Below are 14341 nucleotides of genomic sequence, written 5' to 3'. Positions count from 1 at the left end.
TTCCTGTCTTTGGGCAACCACTCAAGGACCATGATATTTACACTATAGTGTGTGGACCTTTCCTGTCTCTGGCAACCACTCCAGCACACTATAGTGTGTGGACCTTTCCTGTCTCTGGGCAACCACTCAAGGACCATTATATTTACACTATAGTGTGTGGACCATTCCTGTCTCTGGGCAACCACTCAAGGACCATTATATTTACACTATAGTGTGTGGACATTTCCTGTCTCTGGGCAACCACTCAAGTACCATTATATTTACACTATAGTGTGTGGACCTTTCCTGTCTCTGGCAACCACTCAAGGACCATTATATTTACACTAAAGTGTGTGGAACTTTCCTGTCTCTGGGCAACCACTCAAGGACCATGATATTTACACTAAAGTGTGTGGACCTTTCCTGTCTCTGGCAACCACTCCAGCACTCTAGAGTGTGTGGACCTTTCCTGTCTCTGGCAACCACTCCAGCACTCTATAGTGTGTGGACCTTTCCTGTCTCTGGCAACCACTCAAGAACCATTATATTCACACTAAAGAGTGTAGAACTTTCCTGTCTTTGGGCAACCACTCAAGGACCATGATATTTACACTATAGTGTGTGGACCTTTCCTGTCTCTCGCAACCACTCCAGCACACTATAGTGTGTGGAACTTTCCTGTCTCTGGCAACCACTCAAGGACCATTATATTTACACTATAGTGTGTGGACCTTTCCTGTCTCTGGGCAACCACTCAAGGACCATTATATTTACACTATAGTGTGTGGACCTTTCCTGTCTCTGGCAACCACTCAAGGACCTTTATATTTACACTATAGTGTGTGGACCTTTCCTGTCTCTGGGCAACCACTCAAGGACCATGATATTTACACTACAGTGTGTGGACCTTTCCTGTCTCTGGCAACAACTCAAGGACCATTATATTTACACTAAAGTGTGTGGACCTTTCCTGTCTCTGGCAACCACTCCAGCACTCTATAGTGTGTGGACCTTTCCTGTTTCTGGGCAACCACTCAAGGACCTTTATATTTACACTATAGTGTGTGAACCTTTCCTGTCTCTGGCAACCACTCAAGGACCATTATATTTACACCATAGTGTGTGGACCTTTCCTGTCTCTGGCAACCACTCCAGCACACTATAGTGTGTGGACCTTTCCTGTCTCTGGCAACCACTCAAGCACACTATAGTGTGTGGACCTTTCCTGTCTCTGGGCAACCACTCAAGGACCATTATATTTACACTATAGTGTGGCCCTGTCCTCTCTCTGGGCAACCACTCAAGGACCATTATATACATACTATAGTATGTGGACCTGTCCTCTCTCTGGACAACCCCTCTGGGACAATTTATATTCACACTTTCACGTTTGGAGATGTCGAACCCCTCCTATCATTATATACAAACTATTGTGTGTAAAAATGTCCTTTCCCTGAGAACCCATTCCAGCACCATTCTATAATACTTATGTTGCAAAGACGTCCCCTCCCAAGGGACCCTCTCCAATACCATTATATTCATACTATAAAGTAAAATGATTTCTCCTCTCTCTGGACCTCCTTGAGTAAAATTATATACATACTTTTGTATACAGAGAATTTCCCTCCAAGTAAAAACATTCCATCACCATTATATACATACGATAGTGTGTAGAGATATCCTCTCAACGCTGTCCCTAGAGACCCCTTCCAGCACCAGGTAATCATCCATATTGTTGAGTAAGAGAAGACACACACTAAGGCATAACCAGGCTGGCTGAAGGGAGTGAAGGATCATTTCCAACAACTGTTCATCTGTGTGGCCCACTATAGGGACATCAAAACACATTTCTACATGCACTTGGCTTCATTTAAAACATAATTGGAAATACAGAGGTATACAGATATTTTGAAACAATTCCTTGGATAATGCAACATGACAGTTAACCATCTCACCATTTGCCCATATTATCTTTTTAAATGTCTACTCTACGAAGCACTTATAGATATCTAGATATAGACAAGACAAAACCTAATGTGGCAATACGGGTGTGACCTATTTACATCTGCCTAGTCAATCCTGTGCAGTTAAAAAATCAAATTTAGCAATTGCTACAATGTTTGTGATAACTTGTGCGTAAATATTTTTACCGTCAATAATTTGTAACAAATTATGTATAATTTTTCTTACCATCTATATTTTGTGACAAATTATGTATAAATTTTCTTACCATCTATATTTCGTGACAACTCATGTATAAATGCAATCGCTCTTTCCTCTTTAGTTGTCAGAATGCTGTCAACATGGTCACTAAAGAGATTCTCTGTCAGTCGACAACATTCTGCAGCCATCGATATCAGACTCAGTAGCAATGGCAATATCTGAATCTGGAAAATAAAATGAATAAATCATCCTTATCATTTGTTTTAATCGGTCAGAAATTTAGACACACAATGAAGTTATTCTTCAGTCTGGTTATATGAAAAAACATTTACAATGATAACTAGCTGATACTTTATCAGAAATATTACTGGTAATAAATATATATTATAATATTAAATTCCTTCAACAGAACTCTAAATCACACTGGATCACACACAACAGACCTCTCAATCATACTTGATCACACACAACAGAACTCTAAATCATACTGGACCACACAACAGAACTCTAAATCACACTGGATCACACACAACAGAACTCTAAATCACACTGGATCACACACAACAGAACTCTAAATCACACTGGATCACACACAACAGAACTCTAAATCACACTGGATCACAAACAACAGAACTCTAAATCACACTGGATCACACACAACAGAACTCTAAATCACACTGGATCACACACAACAGAACTCTAAATCATACTGGATCACACACAACAGACCTCTAAATCACACTGGATCACACACAACAGAACTCTAAATCATACTGGATCACACACAACAGAACACTAAATCACACTGGATCACACACAACAGAACTCTAAATCACACTGGATCACACACAACAGAACTCTAAATCACACTGGATCACACACAACAGAACACTAAATCACACAGAATCACACACAACAGAACTCTAAATCACACTGGATCACACACAACAGAACTTTAGATAACACTGGATCACACAACAGAAAAAGAAATCACTGGATTATATTAATCTCAAGATAAACATGAGTCACACACCTTCTGCATCATGTCTAATTCACTTGACAGACAGCTGCTCAGAGAAGCCAGGAGTTCATGGCACTTGTTATTGACGATGAATTGGGAAGTTCCCGGCCAAAGTACCTGAGTGACCATACAACCTACCATCTTCTTGGTGCTGGTTTCATTTTCAGTATATCTGTTATGGGTGAGAAGCTAAATTTTGTATTTCATCTTTCCAGGAATATTCCAGATATGTTATAGACTGCAGAAAAGAAGTTTTTACAACACAATCAGTAAAAGATTATAGAGTCTGACATTTTGATGACTACATGTCCCTTTATCGGACAAATAACCAGTGTGCAGCATACCAGCACTGACGTATGTAGTGTATGAGATAGTACGGAATCAACCAACTTTTTAAGCTGTATAAGTAACAATGTGCTGTAGTCAATGTGCTGTAGTCGACTACGTTTAACACACAGACTCAATTGTTTGTGGATATATGTCATTCACACCACGTTGAGGATCTGTCTTCAATATACATACCTGTATATATCTGTGTCAAATGTATTATTATTAAACTTTTTGTTTTCAAGAAATATATACAAGAAATTTCAAGTCTGATAAGACTATACCTTTGCAGACAGAACTTGAAATTTTGTTCCAGTAAAGCAACCAGGAACTTCAGTAGCATGATATTGTGATTAAAATCATGATTCCTAGAATCCTTTGGTGTTTCTATGATTTTCCTGTCAACAACAAAACAGAAATAGTTTATTTAAACATCAACAAAACTAAACATCAACCCAATACTTGCAGACAGCAACAATGTATAACTTGACATCAACAGTATATCACCAAACAGCAACAATGTATAACATCAACCGTATATCAACAAACAGCAACAATGTATAACTAAATATCAACAGTATATCACCAAACAGCAACAATGTATAATATCAACAGTATATCACCAAACAGCAACAATGTATAACTAAATATCAACAGTATATCACCAAACAGCAACAATGTATAATATCAACAGTAGATCACCAAACAGCAACAATGTATAACTAAATATCAACAGTATATCACCAAACAGCAACAATGTATAATATCAACAGTATATCACCAAACAGCAACAATGTATAACTAAATATCAACAGTATATCACCAAACAGCAACAATGTATAACATCAACAGTATATCACCAAACAGCAACAATGTATAACATCAACAGTATATCACCAAACAGCAACAATGTATAACATCAACAGTATATCACCAAACAGCAACAATGTATAATATCAACAGTATATCACCAAACAGCAACAATGTATAACTAAATATCAACAGTATATCACCAAACAGCAACAATGTATAACATCAACAGTATATCACCAAACAGCAACAATGTATAACTAAACATCAACAGTATATCACCAAACAGCAACAATGTATAATATCAACAGTATATCACCAAACAGCAACAATGTATAACATCAACAGTATATCACCAAACAGCAACAATGTATAACATCAACAGTATATCACCAAACAGCAACAATGTATAACATCAACAGTATATCACCAAACAGCAACAATGTATAATATCAACAGTATATCACCAAACAGCAACAATGTATAACTAAATATCAACAGTATATCACCAAACAGCAACAATGTATAACATCAACCGTATATCACCAAACAGCAACAATGTATAACTAAACATCAACAGTAGATCACCAAACAGCAACAATGTATAACTAAACATCAACAGTATATCACCAAACAGCAACAATGTATAATATCAACAGTATATCACTAAACAGCAACAATGTATAACATCAACAGTATATCACCAAACAGCAACAATGTATAACTAAACATCAACAGTAGATCACCAAACAGCAACAATGTATAACATCAACAGTATATCACCAAACAGCAACAATGTATAACTAAACATCAACAGTAGATCACCAAACAGCAACAATGTATAACTAAACATCAACAGTATATCACCAAACAGCAACAATGTATAACTAAATATCAACAGTATATCACCAAACAGCAACAATGTATAATATCAACAGTATATCACCAAACAGCAACAATGTATAACATATCAACAGTATATCAAAAACAGCAACAATGTATAACTATCAACAGTATATCACCAAACAGCAACAATGTATAACTATCAACAGTATATCACCAAACAGCAACAATGTATAACTAAATATCAACAGTATATCACCAAACAGCAACAATGTATAATATCAACAGTATATCACCAAACAGCAACAATGTATAACTAAATATCAACAGTATATCACCAAACAGCAACAATGTATAATATCAACAGTATATCACCAAACAGCAACAATGTATAATATCAACAGTATATCACCAAACAGCAACAATGTATAATATCAACAGTATATCACCAAACAGCAACAATGTATAACTAAATATCAACAGTATATCACCAAACAGCAACAATGTATAATATCAACAGTATATCACCAAACAGCAACAATGTATAACTAAACATCAACAGTATATCACCAAACAGCAACAATGTATAACATCAACAGTATATCACCAAACAGCAACAATGTATAATATCAACAGTATATCACCAAACAGCAACAATGTATAACTAAATATCAACAGTATATCACCAAACAGCAACAATGTATAACTAAATATCAACAGTATATCACCAAACAGCAACAATGTATAATATCAACAGTATATCACCAAACAGCAACAATGTATAACTAAATATCAACAGTATATCACCAAACAGCAACAATATCACCAAACAGCAACAATGTATAGCTAAACATCAACAGTAGATCACCAAACAGCAACAATGTATAACTAAATATCAACAGTATATCACCAAACAGCAACAATGTATAATATCAACAGTATATCACCAAACAGCAACAATGTATAACTAGTATATCACCAAACAGGATAACTACAACAGTATATGCAAACAGCAACAATGTATAACTTCCATATATCCAAACTTGCAATGTATAACAAAATCAACAGTAATCAAAACAGCAACAATGTATAACTAAACATCAACAGTATATCACCAAACAGCAACCCATTGTATGACTTTTTAAAGTTGTAACAATTTTAAAAGAAAAAAATCTTCAAAAGATAGGAAGCAGCACAGAGGCAAACTGACTGAAAACCTCATCATCTGATTATAATGGACGAAACACTGTAAAATAGATGGTTGATGTTATACATTGTATATCACCAAACAGCAACAATGTATAACTAGTAAAAAGGATAGTACATGTAAATGCAACTGCAAAATTGAACTTCCATTGCCAAACTTGCCAAAATAAGAAAAGCAGTGAACTTGCTGCCAGCCCCATTGACTTTTTAAAGTTGTAACAATTTTAAAAGAAAAAAATCTTCAAAAGATAGGAAGCAGCACAGAGGCAAACTGACTGAAAACCTCATCATCTGATTATAATGGACGAAACACTGTAAAATAGATGGATACCTACTGAGTAACACTTTTGATAAACTGCCAAGGCTTGTTTAAATCTTCTATCTCTTCAGTTGCAAAAGTCAATGACTTCATATACAGGGCAGTGAAGAGTGGAGATGTTGGTGGGTGTACTTGTAATAACCTCATCAGAACTGTGTAAGACTTGATGGCCAGACTTTCATTTACAGCATGCTACAAACATCACAACATATGTAGGAGTTTGTATGTTTTCTTGCTTACTTAAGGTATTCCTAGCTACCTGCAGGAGTTTGTATGTATGTTTTCTTCCTTAATTAAGGTATTCCTAGCTACCTGTAGGAGTTTGTGTGTATGTTTTCTTGCTTAATTAAGGTATTCCTAGCTACCTGTAGGAGTTTGTGTGTATGTTTTCTTGCTTAAATAAGCTATTCCTAGCTACCTGTTGGAGTTTATGTGTTTTCTTGCTTAATTAAGGTATTCCTAGCTACCTGTAGGAGTTTATGTGTATGTTTTCCTGCTTAATTAAGGTATTCCTAGTTACCTGTAGGAGTTTTTATGTTTTCTTACTTAAATAAGGTATTCCTAGCTACCTGTTGGACTTTATGTGTTTTCTTGCTTAATTAAGGTATTCCTAGCTACCTGTAGGAGTTTATGTGTATGTTTTCCTGCTTAATTAAGGTATTCCTAGCTACCTGTAGGAGTTTATGTGTTTTCTTGCTTAATTAAGGTATTCCTAGCTACCTGCAAGAGTTTGTGTGTATCTTTTCTTGCTTACTTAAGGTATTCCTAGCTACATGCAGGAGTTTGTGTGTATGTGTAGGAGTTTGTGTGTTTTCTTTGCTTAATTAAGGTATTCCTAGCTACCTGCAGGAGTTTGTGTGTATGTTTTCTTGCTTAATTAAGGTATTCCTAGCTACCTGTAGGAGTTTGTGTGTATGTTTTCTTGCTTAATTAAGGTATTCCTAGCTACCTGCAGGAGTTTGTGTGTATGTTTTCTTGCTTAATTAAGGTATTCCTAGCTACCTGTAGGAGTTTATGTGTATGTTTTCTTGCTTAATTAAGGTATTCCTAGCTACCTGCTACCTGTAGGAGTTGATGTGTATGTTTTCTTGCTTAATTAAGGTATTCCTAGCTACCTGTATTAGTTTGTTTGTTTTCTTGCTTTATTAAGGTATTCCTAGCTACCTGTAGGTGTTTGTGTGTATGTTTTCTTGCTTACTTAAGGTATTCCTAGCTACCTGTAGGAGTTTGTGTGTATGTTTTCCTGCTTAATTAAGGTATTCCCAGCTACCTGTAGGAGTTTGTGTGTATGTTTTCTTGCTTAATTAAGGTATTCCTAGCTACCTGTAGGAGTTTGTGTGTATGTTTTCTTGCTTAATTAAGGTATTCCTAGCTACCTGCAGGAGTTTGTGTGTATGTTTTCTTGCTTAATTAAGGTATTCCTAGCTACCTGTATTAGTTTGTATGTTTTATGCTTAATTAAGGTATTCCTAGCTACCTGTAGGAGTTGATGTGTATGTTTTCTTGCTTAATTAAGGTATTCCTAGCTACCTGTAGGAGTTTTTGGTATTCCTAGCTACCTGTTTTGTATGTTGTTTTCTTGCTTAATTAAGGTATGTCCCTACCTGTAGGAGTTTGTGTGTATGTTTTCTTGCTTAATTAAGGTATTCCTAGCTACCTGCAGGAGTTTGTGTGTATGTTTTCTTGCTTAATTAAGGTATTCCTAGCTACATGCAGGAGTTTGTGTGTATGTTTTCTTGCTTAATTAAGGTATTCCTAGCTACCTGCAGGAGTTTGTGTGTATGTTTTCTTGCTTAATTAAGGTATTCCTAGCTACCTGCAGGAGTTTGTGTGTATGTTTTCTTGCTTAATTAAGGTATTCCTAGCTACCTGCAGGAGTTTGTGTGTATATTTTCTTGCTTATTTAAGGTATTCCTAGCTACCTGTAGGAGTTTGTATGTTTTCTTGCTTAATTAAGGTATTCCCAGCTACCTGTAGGAGTTTGTGTGTATGTTTTCTTGCTTAATTAAGGTATTCCTAGCTACCTGTAGGAGTTTATGTGTATGTTTTCTTGCTTAATTAAGGTATTCCTAGCTACCTGCAGGAGTTTGTGTGTATGTTTTCTTGCTTAATTAAGGTATTCCTAGCTACCTGCAGGAGTTTGTGTGTATGTTTTCTTGCTTAATTAAGGTATTCCTAGCTACCTGTAGGAGTTTGTATGTTGTTTTGCTTAATTAAGGTATTTCTAGCTACCTGTATTAGTTTGTGTGTATAATTGTTTGCTTAATTATGGTATTCCCAGCTACCTGTACGAGTTTGTATGTTTTCTTGCTTAATTAAGGTATTCCTAGCTACCTGCAAGTGTTTGTGTGTATCTTTTCTTGCTTACTTAAGGTATTCCTAGCTACATGCAGGAGTTTGTGTGTATGTTTTCTTGCTTAAATATGGTATTCCTAGCTACCTGTAGGAATTTGAGTGTATGTTTTTATGCTTAATTAAGGTATTCCTAGCTACCTGCAGGAGTTTGTGTGTATGTTTTCTTGCTTAATTAAGGTATTCCTAGCTACCTGCAGGAGTTTGTGTGTATGTTTTCTTGCTTAATTAAGGTATTCCTAGCTACCTGCAGGAGTTTGTGTGTATGTTTTCTTGCTTAATTAAGGTATTCCTAGCTACCTGTAGGAGTTTGTATGTTTTCTTGCTTAATTAAGGTATTCCCAGCTACTTGTAGGAGTTTGTGTGTATGTTTTCTTGCTTAATTAAGGTATTCCTAGCTACCTGTAGGAGTTTGTGTGTATAATTGTTTGCTTAATTAAGGTATTCCTAGCTACCTGTATTAGTTTGTATGTTTTCTTGCTTAATTAAGGTATTCCTAGCTACCTGTAGGAGTTTGTGTGTGTTTTCTTGCTTAATTAAGGTATTCCTAGCTACCTGCAGGAGTTTGTGTGTATGTTTTCTTGCTTAATTAAGGTATTCCTAGCTACCTGTAGGAGTTTGTGTGTATGTTTTCTTGCTTAATTAAGGTATTCCTAGCTACCTGTAGGAGTTTGTGTGTATGTTTTCTTGCTTAATTAAGGTATTCCTAGCTACCTGCAGGAGTTTGTGTGTATGTTTTCTTGCTTAATTAAGGTATTCCTAGCTACCTGTAGGAGTTTGTGTGTATGTTTTCTTGCTTAATTAAGGTATTCCTAGCTACCTGTAGGAGGTATTTTTCTTGCTTAATTAAGGTATTCCTAGCTACCTGTAGGAGTTTGTGTGTATGTTTTCTTGCTTAATTAAGGTATTCCTAGCTACCTGCAGGAGTTTGTGTGTATGTTTTCTTGCTTAATTAAGGTATTCCTAGCTACCTGCAGGAGTTTGTGTGTATGTTTTCTTGCTTAATTATATTCCTAGCTACCTGGTATGTTTTCTTGCTTAATTAAGGTATTCCTGCTACCTGGGAGTTTGTGTGTATGTTTTCTTGCTTAATTAAGGTATTCCTAGCTACCTGTGTGGAGTTTGTGTGTATGTTTTCTTGCTTAATTAAGGTATTCCTAGCTACCTGCAGTGTATTTTTCTTGCTTAATTAAGTATTCCTAGTACCTGCAGGAGTTTGTGTGTATGTTTTCCTGCTTAATTATGGTATTCCTAGCTACCTGTAGGAGTTTGTGTGTATAATTGTTTGCTTAATTAAGGTATTCCTAGCTACCTGTAGGAGTTTATGTGTATGTTTTCTTGCTTAATTAAGGTATTCCTAGCTACCTGCAGGAGTTTGTGTGTATGTTTTCTTGCTTAATTAAGGTATTCCTAGCTACCTGCAGGAGTTTGTGGGTATGTTTTCTTGCTTAATTAAGGTATTCCTAGCTACCTTTAGGAGTTTGTATGTTGTTTTGCTTAATTAAGGTATTTCTAGCTACCTGTATTAGTTTGTGTGTATAATTGTTTGCTTAATTATGGTATTCCCAGCTACCTGTACGAGTTTGTATGTTTTCTTGCTTAATTAAGGTATTCCTAGCTACCTGCAAGTGTTTGTGTGTATCTTTTCTTGCTTACTTAAGGTATTCCTAGCTACATGCAGGAGTTTGTGTGTATGTTTTCTTGCTTAAATATGGTATTCCTAGCTACCTGTAGGAATTTGTGTGTATGTTTTTATGCTTAATTTTTTATGCTTAATTAAGGTATTCCTAGCTACCTGCAGGAGTTTGTGTGTATGTTTTCTTGCTTAATTAAGGTATTCCTAGCTACCTGCAGGAGTTTGTGTGTATGTTTTCTTGCTTAATTAAGGTATTCCTAGCTACATGCAGGAGTTTGTGTGTATATTTTCTTGCTTATTTAAGGTATTCCTAGCTACCTGTAGGAGTTTGTATGTTTTCTTGCTTAATTAAGGTATTCCCAGCTACCTGTAGGAGTTTGTGTGAATGTTTTCTTGCTTATTTAAGGTATTCCTAGCTAACTGTAGGAGTTTGTATGTTTTCTTCCTTAATTAAGGTATTCCCAGCTACCTGTAGGAGTTTGTGTGTATGTTTTCTTGCTTAATTAAGGTATTTCTAAGTACCTGTAGGAGTTTGTGTGTATAATTGTTTGCTTAACTAAGGTATTCCTAGCTACCTGTAGGAGTTTGTGTGTATAATTGTTTGCTTAATTAAGGTATTCCTAAGTACCTGTAGGAGTTTGTGTGTATAATTGTTTGCTTAATTAAGGTATTCCTAGCTACCTGTAAGAGTTTGTATGTTTTCTTGCTTAGGTATTCCTAGCTACCTGTGTGTATGTTTTCTTGCTTAATTAAGGTATTCCTAGCTACCTGTTTGTGTGTAGTTTGTGTGTATGTTTTCTTAATTAAGGTATTCCTAGCTACCTGTAGGAGTTTGTGTGTATGTTTTCTTGCTTAATTAAGGTATTCCTAGCTACCTGCAGGAGTTTGTGTGTATGTTTTCTTGCTTAATTAAGGTATTCCTAGCTACCTGCAGGAGTTTGTGTGTATGTTTTCTTGCTTAATTAAGGTATTCCTAGCTACATGCAGGAGTTTGTGTGTATAATTGTTTGCTTAATTAAGGTATTCCTAGCTACCTGTAGGAGTTTGTGTGTATGTTATGTTTTTGTGTGTATGTTTTCTTGCTTAATTAAGGTATTCCTAGCTACCTGTAGGAGTTTGTGTGTATGTTTTCTTGCTTAATTAAGGTATTCCTAGCTACCTGTAGGAGTTTGTGTGTATAATTGTTTGCTTAATTAAGGTATTCCTAGCTACCTGTATTAGTTTGTATGTTTTCTTGCTTAATTAAGGTATTCCTAGCTACCTGTAGGAGTTTGTGTGTATGTTTTCTTGCTTAATTAAGGTATTCCTAGCTACCTGCAGGAGTTTGTGTGTATGTTTTCTTGCTTAATGTGTACCTGTAGGAGTTTGTTTCTTGCTTAATTAAGGTATTCCTAGCTACCTGTAGGAGTTTGTATGTTTTCTTGCTTAATTAAGGTATTCCCAGCTACCTGCAGGAGTTTGTGTGTATGTTTTCCTGCTTAATTAAGGTATTCCTAGCTACCTGTAGGAGTTTGTGTGTATAATTGTTTGCTTAATTAAGGTATTCCTAGCTACCTGTATTAGTTTGTATGTTTTCTTGCTTAATTAAGGTATTCCTAGCTACATGCAGGAGTTTGTGTGTATGTTTTCTTGCTTAAATATGGTATTCCTAGCTACCTGTAGGAATTTGAGTGTATGTTTTCTTGCTTAATTAAGGTATTCCTAGCTACCTGCAGGAGTTTGTGTGTTTTCTTGCTTAATTAAGGTATTCCCAGCTACCTAGCTACCTGTAGGAGTTTGTATGTTTTCTTGCTTAATTAAGGTATTCCCAGCTACCTGCAGGAGTTTGTGTGTATGTTTTCCTGCTTAATTAAGGTATTCCTAGCTACCTGTAGGAGTTTGTGTGTATGTTTTCTTGCTTAATTAAGGTATTCCTAGCTACCTGTAGGAGTTTGTGTGTATGTTTTCTTGCTTAATTAAGGTATTCCTAGCTACCTGCAGGAGTTTGTGTGTATGTTTTCTTGCTTAATTAAGGTATTCCTAGCTACCTGTAGGAGTTTGTGTGTATGTTTTCTTGCTTAATTAAGGTATTCCTAGCTACCTGTAGGAGTTTGTATGTTTTCTTGCTTAATTAAGGTATTCCCAGCTACTTGTAGGAGTTTGTGTGTATGTTTTCTTGCTTAATTAAGGTATTCCTAGCTACCTGTATTAGTTTGTATGTTTTCTTGCTTACTTAAGGTATTCCTAGCTACCTGCAGGAGTTTGTGTGTATGTTTTCTTGCTTAATTAAGGTATTCCTAGCTACCTGCAGGAGTTTGTATGTTTTCTTGCTTAATTAAGGTATTCCCAGCTACCTGTAGGAGTTTGTGTGTATGTTTTCTTTCTTAATCAAGGTATTCCTAGCTACCTGTATTAGTTTGTATGTTTTCTTGCTTAATTAAGGTATTCCTAGCTACCTGTAGGAGTTGATGTGTATGTTTTCTTGCTTAATTAAGGTATTCCTAGCTACCTGTAGGAGTTTTTGAGTATGTTTTCTTGCTTAATTAAGGTATTCCTAGCTACCTTTAGGAGTTTGTATGTTGTTTTGCTTAATTAAGGTATTTCTAGCTACCTGTATTAGTTTGTGTGTATAATTGTTTGCTTAATTATGGTATTCCCAGCTACCTGTACGAGTTTGTATGTTTTCTTGCTTAATTAAGGTATTCCTAGCTACCGGCAAGTGTTTGTGTGTAGTGTTTGTGTGTATCTTTTCTTTCTTGCTTACTTAAGGTATTCCTAGCTACATGCAGGAGTTTGTGTGTATGTTTTCTTGCTTAAATATGGTATTCCTAGCTACCTGTAGGAATTTGAGTGTATGTTTTTATGCTTAATTAAGGTATTCCTAGCTACCTGCAGGAGTTTGTGTGTATGTTTTCTTGCTTAATTAAGGTATTCCTAGCTACCTGCAGGAGTTTGTGTGTATGTTTTCTTGCTTAATTAAGGTATTCCTAGCTACCTGCAGGAGTTTGTGTGTATATTTTCTTGCTTATTTAAGGTATTCCTAGCTACCTGCAGGAGTTTGTATGTTTTCTTGCTTAATTAAGGTATTCCCAGCTACCTGTAGGAGTTTGTGTGTATGTTTTCTTTCTTAATTAAGGTATTCCTAGCTACCTGTAGGAATTTGAGTGTATGTTTTTATGCTTAATTAAGGTATTCCTAGGTATTCCTAGCTACCTGTAGGAGTTTGTGTGTATGTTTTCTTGCTTAATTAAGGTATTCCTAGCTACCAGTAGGAGTTTGTATGTTTTCTTGCTTAATTAAGGTATTCCCAGCTACCTGCAGGAGTTTGTGTGTATGTTTTCCTGCTTAATTAAGGTATTCCTAGCTACCTGTAGGAGTTTGTATGTTTTCTTGCTTAATTATGGTATTCCTAGCTACCTGCAGGATTTGTGTGTATGTTTTCTTGCTTAATTAAGGTATTCCTAGCTACCTGCAGGAGTTTGTGTGTATGTTTTCTTGCTTAATTAAGGTATTCCTAGCTACCTGTAGGAGTTTGTGTGTATGTTTTCTTGCTTAATTAAGGTATTCCTAGCTACCTGTAGGAGTTTGTATGTTTTCTTGCTTAATTAAGGTATTCCTAGCTACCTGTAGGAGTTTGTATGTTTTCTTGCTTAATTAAGGTATTCCCAGCTACCTGTAGGAGTTTGTGTGAATGTTTTCTTGCTTA

The 14341-nt window shown here is 35.8% G+C and overlaps 1 protein-coding gene across 1 annotated transcript in view; it reads right to left on the bottom strand.

Annotated features, from left to right (window-relative positions):
• The window catches only part of LOC132559840 (SMC5-SMC6 complex localization factor protein 1-like), a 39651-nt gene that overhangs the window by 14941 nt on the left and 10369 nt on the right, over positions 1-14341 (bottom strand). The window contains exons 7-11 of the mRNA XM_060224469.1: positions 6685-6860; positions 3775-3888; positions 3176-3335; positions 2210-2366; positions 1642-1805 (exon numbers count right to left, since the gene is read on the bottom strand). Coding sequence (XP_060080452.1) covers positions 1642-1805; positions 2210-2366; positions 3176-3335; positions 3775-3888; positions 6685-6860 — 771 coding nt within the window. The remainder of the gene's footprint in view (positions 1-1641; positions 1806-2209; positions 2367-3175; positions 3336-3774; positions 3889-6684; positions 6861-14341) is intronic.

This window comes from Ylistrum balloti, unplaced genomic scaffold (assembly GCF_031769215.1).
Source record: "Ylistrum balloti isolate Yb309-2 unplaced genomic scaffold, AGI_CSIRO_Ybal_v1 Utg370974, whole genome shotgun sequence".
NCBI classification, from domain to species: Eukaryota; Metazoa; Mollusca; class Bivalvia; order Pectinida; family Pectinidae; genus Ylistrum; species Ylistrum balloti.
This window is presented reverse-complemented; position numbering and strand designations above follow the sequence as displayed.